A 10,451-nucleotide genomic window follows, 5' to 3' on the forward strand; every position below is an offset into this window, starting at 1 on the left:
CTGACATGGACATCTTTTACTAGAGAAGGCACGTTCTCCCATGTGAGCCTTGTTCCCTTAGATTCTGCCCCACTGGATCCCTCAACTTTAGGTCAAATCTAATCTAAACCATTCGATTATTTTATCTGGGAAGCATGAGTGTCCGTTAAAGGTCGTTGATCGATCGACTCATCCAAAGTCCAAACTTTGCCAATGCAGTGTGGAGTTGGCAGGGTCCTTTCAGTGGCTTCGTTTTTCCTAAGCACTGGGTTTGGTGGGTCCAATTGAAGGGAATGGGTCATGACTCCAATACTCCTTGGCATTGTGCTCATCCCACTGTACACGTTTCTTCCTTACATTGATGTGACGTGGCAGATCATTTTCAGCCATTGATTTTTCCCAGCTATATCATTTATTCGTACTTTTTTAAATTATAATTGGATCTTTACACACGGACCATATAGATCCAACTATAATTTTAAATGAACGATTCTAAAAAATTCCTTTGCACCGATCCAAATCCGTATTTAGAAAGGTGTGGAACCATGCACCCACATTTGTGCATTAATAATGTGTAGGGGTGGATAAGATCACACTATATACTCTAATTATTGTGCATTTTGAACTTGCTTGTCTAAATATGCTGCATGTTTTATGGAAATGTTCGTTTTCTATCGTTGGTGCCCCAATCAAGTCCACTCATTCCCGTAGGAGCATGAAGAAAATCATAAGATTATGTAACTCATAATAGAACAGAAAAATACAAAATCGTAGATGATAATCAAATCTCATAATATGTTCTACCATAATCGAGTGAGGGTATTAGTTCAGTGTCAATTGAAATAGATGTTTCTTGTGTCACAATCTTAACGGGTTTAATCTTAGCTAGAACTGAACGTATGCCAAATCTATAATCTATTTGATTGTTTAACAAAGAAGAGAAATTCGTGGTTCTCACGCTAATTCACTAATGAGATAAATCTTGCTTTCCCTTTTGGGGTGTATATATTGCCAAAGAACAAATCCTTAGTTTCTAATGAAAGAAAGCGAAAGTTATTTGTTGATAACCACAAACCATCTCAGGCTATCATTATCGAGCATGATGATGCTATTGCTTGCACACTTTTTGATGGTGGTGGAGTATTTCCATTCGGTTGAAACATCCCTCTGCAGACACGCAAACCACTCATTTTATGTCTTTGTATCATGCGATTGCAACTTCTACCAAAGTCAGCTAAGCCAATTAAATTAGTATTTTTTTTAAGTGATTAATCTTATAAATTACATTTTTATTTAATAATATTTTATTATGCTAACATGGCATGTCTTAACTAACCCTTGTTTTTATTTATTTATTTATAACAAGAATTGATTATAGGGTTGGTTGTGGCCGTCAAGTAAGCATTATAAAAAGAATAAGAGTACTGAAAAACTTAGAAGATTGTTGTGTGTTGATTGAATGAATGAAATAGTTGTATATCTCTTGATAGCTTGTTTTCTAAATGTCACAGGCTCTCTTTTCTCTGCATGAGCCTTGTCAGGTGTCTTCTTATTATTAGATAGTGCTTTGACTGAGAGTGATGTTTGGTCATTAAGTTTAAAGAATTATGTATCATGCCACGTTGTGATATAATTTTGGCATGTGGGCCTTGTAATTAGCTCTATCATAGGAATGAGAGCCCACTCTCTAGATGGATTATTCTTGAGCACACCAACTATTACTAATAATAATAAAATTAGGGACACTGATTCCACCATATGCAATGCAGCAGATAGATAAATGTCACCGACACCGTTAAAACCACAGCCTCATGAAAAGTATCTGTATGTGGGGGGGAATGTAAAACTTTTTTTTTTCCTAATTGTTTTTATCGAAGGATGAACGTAGTACTTGATTGTACATACATTAATGACTGATGACCATGTGGATGGTAGAGGAACATGTGGGCGAAAGCTACTATGTTAATGTGAAAAGAGCCATTCGACCACCAATTATCAACCCCAATATAATGGCTCTGAAGAAAAAAAAAAAAAAAAACAAAACAAAAAACAAAAAAGAAAGTTGGATATAATTACGGTTCAAACCTGAAAACTGCATTGATATGAACTTTTGACAATGATATCTTAAGCCATTAATACTAACCCGATATGAATTTAATACAAAATTAAAAGATTATGGTAGAATAATTTAAATTATTTAATTAAATAAGTTGTGTATCACATTTACTATTTAATTAAGTCCCAATTAAAAAAAAAAAAATTGTGGGTAGATGCCCTACCGATCAGGGCTCCAAGGCTAATTATTTAGAGTATAATTAATAATAAGTTATTCAACAGTGCTTTCCCACTTGAATAGAAAATATATTTCAAACCAATGATGATAATTGATAAGAGCACGACAGTATATTTATATTGTATCTGAATCAAGTATCCAATGGACTCCATTTCTATTATGTCATCCTGGATTGAAGACGTACGTCTCATATATTTATATATATATATGATCGACTCTTGCAAAATGTTAATGCAAGTAATGATTAGATCATGTGGTGGCGTAGGGAATTAATAATGTCAACATCTTCCTCTATTTCTCACTTATCAACTTAATTATAATTGAATCATTATGTCAAACTTGCTTTATCATATAATAATGTCCAGATTTATTTTGTTTTATTTTATTTTTTTTTCATTTACGTTTATAAGCGTACCAACATGCCTAATTATTTTGCAAGGATCCTTCACATGAATAAAGTTGGCAGATAATATATCTTAATATGTTCATGATAAAAGTGATTTCATAATGAAACAAGAAAAAAAAAAAAAAAGTTAAACGTTAGAGGGATTAACCCCTTTTGACAGTGTTTATAATTTTTGATACGACTCGCGAATCCGATATATAATTAAGGTGTTGGGGTTGAGGAGTCTAATCCATTTAATTAAATGAGTCGGATTTGGTTTGACCTATATAGTCTTATACTTACGCTTCAACATTCGACATAATAACTGATAATTTTTGCATAACCTATGAATTCGACACAAACTCAGTACAAAATTAAATAATTAAAATTGAGGAGTTTGATCAGTTTACTCAACCGAAAGTTTTGTACACAGGCAGATTAACCACACCCCTTTTCCTCCCCAACTCCCAAAAAAAAAAAAAAGTCGAAGAGGGATTAGCTAGGAATAGGATAGAACTTCATAGAACTTCATAGAACTTCAAACAGGGCCTATGATTGAGACGCATACAAGGTATGGTCACATTGTTGTCTCATTCTTTACGCTTATCAGATTTATAAGAAACCTGGAGAGAGAGAGAGAGAGAGAGAGAGAGACAAAGAGAGAGAGAGGAATGGGTATGTTGTGGGTTCAGATTGGATTTGAATTGGGCCGGTCATGAAGACCCAACGGGCCAACACAGATCATGCCCACATTTTGGGTCCCATTAATAATTAATGATATGGAAAAAAGTGGGTGCACCTCATGATATGGAAAGATCCAAAACAAGAAATAAGACAAAAGGATGTGGAAGTGGCATTCCGTGACATTTTCATATTGGGAAAAGCGAGACAATAAAGAAAGAAAAAAAAAAAAAAAATTATCTTTTTGTCTTCAACGTCGGCTACTCTTCTTCAAATACACACCCTCACGTTAAGGACTTGAAAATGCTAACTTGCCCCATAAGGATCCACCTGCACACAACTCTCCATCGGAGAACTTTAGTCCTTGCTTGTTAATGTTATTACAAACCCTGCAAAAAATGAAGTTACACGTGGACTTAGATGGCTAATTATTCGTTGATAGATTACCGATTGTTTCAAAAGTTTAAATTAATAAGATTTTTTTTTTTTTTTTTTTAAGTTTAAATTTACAAGAAAACCTAAATTTAATCATTTAAATCTCATTTGTTTTGAAATAAAACGTTGTTTAGCTTATACGAAAATGAACAAATATTTTTTTTATATTTTTATTTAATCATATTAACCTATAAAAATTTAAAATAAAATTTTATTCACAACTAAAAAAATCAACCTCAAAATTATGTTTAATTAAAATACACCCATTATTCATATAATCTGAGGAGGAGCTGTGAGAAAGAAAGTGATGACGAAAATGAGTTACAAAGAAAAAGAGACTTGCAATTGTTCGTCCATATTATTTGCAATTTGGACAGGTAATTGTGAGATGATCTTTGTGAGAACTACTTGCTTGAGCAGGTGTTCAGGTAAGTTGAGAGTTGCTCGGGCAAGTAGGGCTCAAAAGGGGCTCTCTTACAATTGTCAGCATGAGGGTGCGAGAGTATATATATATATATATATATATATATATATAAAAGTTTTTGAATGATGGAGAAATAATGTGATAATGTATAACATTACTCCATATGTAGACTCAGTCAGCCTTTTGCTTTTTTGGGTAATTCTTGTAACATGACAACTTTCTTCTCACATGAAATGAGGGGAATATCAGTGGTCATGTCATTTATAAAAAGCCCACTTGAGCCCAGCAAGACCCATTTACCTTCAAGCTGGGGTCGATCGATGGGTTTCTAGTGTTCCTTGTAAAAAGTAAGAATTCATTAATTGTAACAACTACAAAGTCAGCCTTTCTTATCTTTATAGGTTTATAGTGTTCCTTGCTGACACCTCGACCCTTGCATGTTTTTTGTCCTTGCGGGACTCCTTAATTGAACTCTCGGCGTGCAATCAACTGTACTAACCAATTAATCACCTCCATACGCAAGAGATGTGCAAATAAAATTTTCTTTTAAAATGATGAAACCTAAGTGAACAACAACCGTCCAATAAAAGAGATGATGTGGATGCATGAAGGCATTTTGTTTTTTGTTTTCACAAAGTCGTACATAGGTAATTAAGCAGATGAGATGACTAATGAATTGAATTAGAGATAAAATAGGTTATAATGAACCTTGACAAATGTATCAACTATTAACTACTTGAAGCCTAAGTGCAAGCCAATTTTTCAGATATCAACAACCCACGTCCCTGTGTACCTAGCTTGAACCTTCACAATTTTTTTTTTCTTTGTTTCTATGTACAAAATAAACAAGGAAATCTAAACACCAAATGCTGATAATGTGATGATGATAAATTAGAGGATAAAGCATATGTGGTGCAAGTAGAGAGGCAGGTAAAGCTAAGTAACAGCTAGTTGAGATCAATATCAACCAGCTCTGGGCTTCCCCTTTCGGTCTGGTTGGCAACAAGCTCTATGCCCAGCTGCCCTTTATCTCCAGCACCAAATGCATATAGCTTTCCTGATTCAGTAAGGGCAAAAGTGTGGGCGTTCCAGTATATGGAATTGGTGAGGCTGACCTGTACCACACGCTCATTTACTTGCTTCAATGATGTTACCAGCTCTGGGCTTAACACATTTGCATGCCTATTTCCCTGAAACATACAACATATCAAACACAACCAATGTAATTCAGAAACTTCATCAAATTCAATCTCTCTCTCTCTCTCTCTCTCTACAATCACTAAATGCAGCATTGCTATCATTGAATCTATAGCTCCAGGTGTCAATAGTGACCTTATTATACTCTTTCCCAAAACATCAGAGTATGCACTGGCAATGACAAGCACATTATTGAGACATGGAAATTGGAAATTAAACAAATGGTATGTAAAATGAATGATAAGCCAATAAATAAATTGGGAAACTTAACCACTTGTTCAAATTATTCATTATAATTAAACTTTAGACAATAAGATCAAGATATGGAGGCATAATTAATGGTGTCCAAGGCCCAAGGATGTATGAAGCAGTCCTTTAAAAAAAAAAAAAAAAAAAAAACAGAAAACTGCATACAATCTACCCATTGAAACCAGATTAAGCCAAATCAATAGATAAGATGATAAAGAAAAAGGAGGAAGCTAGACCTGTCCATCAGCACCGGCATTATGTCCAAGACTAGAGGATTCTCCACAGCCAAATGAATATACATCACCATCATCAGAGACCACAAAGGTTGTGTAATCCCCTGTAGCAACATGAACTGCTTTCACATTGCTCAAGGATTCCACCACCTTAGGAACTGATTCACACTCTTCATTCCCATGACCCAAGCACCCGTAACGCCCCCAACCCCATGTACAGACCCGTCCATCCCGCCCTACCACAGCAGCATGCCAAGCACCAGCTGCAACAACCATTGGCTGAAGGCTCAAAAGCTGAAACTGTTCAATTAGTCGGGGGTACTTCTCATCAGTTCTTGCACCATGTCCAAGCTTCCCACCCAAGCCACACCCAACAGAGTATACTGACCTGATATAATTAAAAGAATAAAGAGCAAGCAACTTGGTAATTATTTAGATATTATATCCAATGCATTTATTAGAAGCTATGCAGCTCTATAAGAAAATAAGTTAGATGCCGATCAGGCTTTTGTAACGTCACATCCCTGTTAGAGGTTTGGAACTTTTGGGATAGTAAATGAAAAAAATCCTGAAGATGTCTTCTTTGAACCAATTTGGAAATGAATTTGAAAGATGATTTTTATCGTGAAATAAAAAAGCACCACATGTCCGAATATCAATTAAAAAAGAAAGATCTACGTGTATGTTGTCACTTAGAAACTACTCAGCATGTTGAGTAATTTTGAAACTTTGCAACATGATGAAAATCTTCTTATGAACTTCCCAAAATTGTATTAAAACTATTAGAATGCCATCTCAAGATAAAGAAATGAAGACAGCTCACATGCCACTAGGTTGACAGGCCAGAGCAAGAAGGTAGCAGTATCCGGCTGCAATTTGCACCACTGGTATGTTTTCCAGTGCCCCCAACAAAGGATGGGGCTCCACATCATTTGGGTCGGTCTGGTGACCAAGTTTGACATCGTTGCCCCAAGAAAATGTATAAACCCTGCCTTCTCGTGACAGGACAGCCGTGAAGAAATTTCCAATTGCTGCTTGCACCACAAATATGTTTTTCAACGACTCAACCAGCTGTGGAGTAGTAACCAATTTAGCTCCTTGAACTCCATACTCGGCTTCACCAAAGGAGTCCTTTCCGAAGGCATAAACCCGGCCAGCATCACTGATCAGCATTGTCTTGCCAGCCCCAGCAGCTGCTTGGATAATTCGAATGCCTTGCAGAGATCTGCAACATAATGCAGTTCAATTAACTTTCCCTTAAGTCAAGTAGTTTCCTTTCCATATTCTTGTATTTACAGTAATGGTCAAATGGTTGCAACCTGATTGGCTGAGGCCGCCATTCCTCTTCAGTGGTGCCATGTCCAAGCTGTCCTGAGCTGTTAGAGCCGAATGAGTAAACAGCTCCCATTGATGTCACAGCAATACTGTGACCGGGCCCTGCTATCGCCTGCGATTTCTCCCTCCTGCAACATGCTTCTCCAGCCAGCAAAAACCGCAGGACCAGCTTCCATGACCCCCCACATCTACGCTTCAACTCTTGGCGTTCTTCTGTGGTCATTGGCCTAAATATAGCCCTCTTTTGGCACATGTCCAGAGCAGCAAGCTCCGATAAGGACAATTCAAAGTCAGGGGGAAAGTTTGCAGGCTGCCTAAAGAAGGAGCATGTTGCCTGCAACAGGCACATTCAAAATCAAGTCAGCAGCATTATCAATTCTAACATTGCAAAACATCTTTATTCTCAAAATGTACATAATAAGGACACTTGCCTCTAGTTTTGCAAGATCTTGAGGATCCAAATGACATGCTGTCAGGACATGGAGGACAATGGAGGGATTGGCAGACAAGGGGAATTCTCCAGGGATGGAATCCCCGAAGCAATGGCGTTGCTGTCGCTGAAATGCTGGTACAGGTGAGGAAACAATAGCAGTAATTGGCTGGTCAGGAATGTTATGGTATTGAATAGTTGGGGTTCCACTCGTTGTGGCGTCCATGGGCACTGCCACAGTTTGCAGTGCCCAAACTTGGCGAATGAGTAGATGCAAATTGCTGTGAATTAGGAAGACACGAGCACAAAAAATTACTACATTACTCTCGCCAATGAGTATCCAATGCCTAGATTTAAATATATCTTACTATTTATATCCATTAGTAACTTATCAAAAAACTATTTATATCCATTAGTGGAATATTGGGTAGATGTATCTACCTTGAAATATGTATGGATCAGCAAACTTCAAGTCTCAAACCTACAGACAAAACGCATGTTCATAAAATTTCCTTGTATGACAGAAACTGAATTATATAACAAACTATCTCCATTTGAAGAAACCCATTTTCTGAAACAGACCAAAATGAAAAATCATCCTATAGAAACAAAGGCGTACATAGATGTACCAAAGGAATTTGTGAACCGATCATTGAAAAGTTAAGCTCAACCCAACTGAAAACAGCCCATCCAAATTGAAAGGACCAGCAGTAACTCGCACATATTATCAATTCGATGAGTCAAAGATATGAATTTAAAACACGCCAAAAGAAGAAAACGTTGAAGAGAAGAATACCAATTCTCCATGGGAAGGATATTCCACATCCAAAAGAAACCCCAAAAGAAAAGAATTTTGATATGAAAAGAAAAACTCCTATTCACGTAAATTCATCATAGCTTTAAAAAGCCAGATCAACACGATCAAAATGAACCAAGCAAGCCAATTCCAACACCCATCCTTCAAAACTCAGAACAGGGGTCACAATCATAAACAATCTTCCGTAGAAACGACACAAAAAAAGTCTATCTTTTTAGCATACCCAGATCGTAATATCTATCATACAATCCGATTGACAAGAAAACTTGATCAGCAACCAAAAGAAGAAAAAACACAATCTACCAAAAACAGAACACAACCACATATGCTTAACAACTTTTCCATCTGTACATTATGATCATTACAGATCGAAACAGAACAATTCAGAAACGAGGATTACATATCAGAGAAACCAGGATTCTTCAAAACCCATCTGCATCCGTCAACAACTGCACAAAATTTGCCTTTATTCTTAACCAAAAACAGCAAAACTTGGATCAAATTGGAGAGAGAGAAAGTGGGTGTCTGATCAGAGACTGGTCAGTTATCTTAGACGGTGGAATACGAATTAGGCTTGGGATTTTTCCAAAGATATGAGAGAAAAGGAAGGGAATTTTGTAGTGAATGAATAATTTTTAGCTTTTTTAATTTCCAATGGGAGGTTGTGTATCTCTTCTTCTATATCTATACGTTTTCTAAAGCGATGAGGTGTCTCGAGGTGGTGAAGCAGCAAAATGCTACATTACCATATATTTATACTCTAGGTGGTTTGACACGTCAGCTTCCTCGTGAGTCGTGACTATGGTAACTCCGTAACCTTAACCTATGGTCGAACGAAAACCATGGTGAACTATTCTATTGACGAAAAGAAGACAACGTTGGTGAACAAAAAACATTTATTGAAGTGTTATTTAGACTAACTAAACTTTAAATTCTGATGGGATATAGATTTTTTTTTTTTTTTTTCAAAATTGGATTAATACTCTTCAAATGTTGAGTAATATTAGGAAGATAACTTTTTTGTTTTTGTCCTTCAAAACGTGATCACCAGTAAATCAAAATTTAATTTAATAATGATCTTATTAAATTTAATAGTAATTTTAAAAATCAGATCACATTTGAAAATACATGAGAAAAACAAAAGTCTTCCTTCTAACATTAATCATTCAAAAATATGAGTTTTGTATATGTTTAACCAAAGACTGAGTTAGAAAAAATTTATTCAATTTGGTTAATTTGAAAGAAAGCTCTATATATTTTTCTAATCATACCCTATTTAATTAATTTCTATTAATTATGTGTAGAGAATTATTGGAACACATGCATGAGTAATCTACGAGCACAAAATTAATCATCCAATTTAATGGTATATTTAATTATATAAAAAATCCTAATATAATGAAATTGGAGGATGAGTCACATGCTACACCAAGAATATTCTATGATGGGCTTTGGTTTTTCGCATCAGAAGATGCTGGATATTGGGCCATCAACGCGATAGATAGGATAGGGACTCTTATCTTATGGAGGAGTTGATGATCGATGACATCATGATCGAAGACATGAACAGCAGTATAATAGAAGTAAAAAAAAAAAAAAAACGTGTAATTAATGGCAGACATTAGGCAAAGGGACCATGTATCCACCAGGAAAGGTGAACGTGTGAAGCACGGACGTTGCTTCTTCAACTCTCGCATGTGGCATCGTAAAGGGTCTACAAAACAACATAATAAAGAAGAGTGAGACAGATGGAGAAGGGTCCACGTACGTACATGTCCAAGAAGTTGCTTCTTCTGCACCTTTTCTTGAAGAGCTCGATCTCTGGCTAATTTGCACTTTGCAGGGATGATGGCGCAGGCAGTGGCAGCAGTTGTGGTCCGGGGGGGGGGGGGGGGGGAGGGGGGGGCTCAAGATTTGTTGAGATTTTTATTAGCCTTCAGTTGTATGATCTTCTTCTTCTTAATTCTATGCTTGTGCTTTAACTTGAAAAGTG

The 10,451-nt window shown here is 36.3% G+C and overlaps 1 protein-coding gene across 1 annotated transcript; it reads right to left on the reverse strand.

Moving 5' to 3' along the window:
- Nucleotides 1–4,859: 4,859 nt before the first annotated feature.
- On the reverse strand, nt 4,860–9,170 carry LOC132178569 (Regulator of chromosome condensation (RCC1) family protein). The gene is made up of 7 exons (XM_059591011.2): nt 8,859–9,170; nt 8,083–8,122; nt 7,643–7,922; nt 7,196–7,545; nt 6,700–7,101; nt 5,880–6,264; nt 4,860–5,387 (listed from the first exon to the last, which is right to left on the reverse strand). Exons 3-7 carry the CDS (start codon nt 7,865–7,867, stop codon nt 5,145–5,147), a joined length of 1,605 nt encoding a protein of 534 aa, XP_059446994.2. The 5' UTR covers nt 7,868–7,922; nt 8,083–8,122; nt 8,859–9,170; the 3' UTR covers nt 4,860–5,144.
- Nucleotides 9,171–10,451: the final 1,281 nt, after the last annotated feature.

Source organism: Corylus avellana, chromosome 4 (assembly GCF_965113065.1).
Source record: "Corylus avellana chromosome 4, dhCorAvel1.hap1.2, whole genome shotgun sequence".
NCBI classification, from domain to species: Eukaryota; Viridiplantae; Streptophyta; class Magnoliopsida; order Fagales; family Betulaceae; genus Corylus; species Corylus avellana.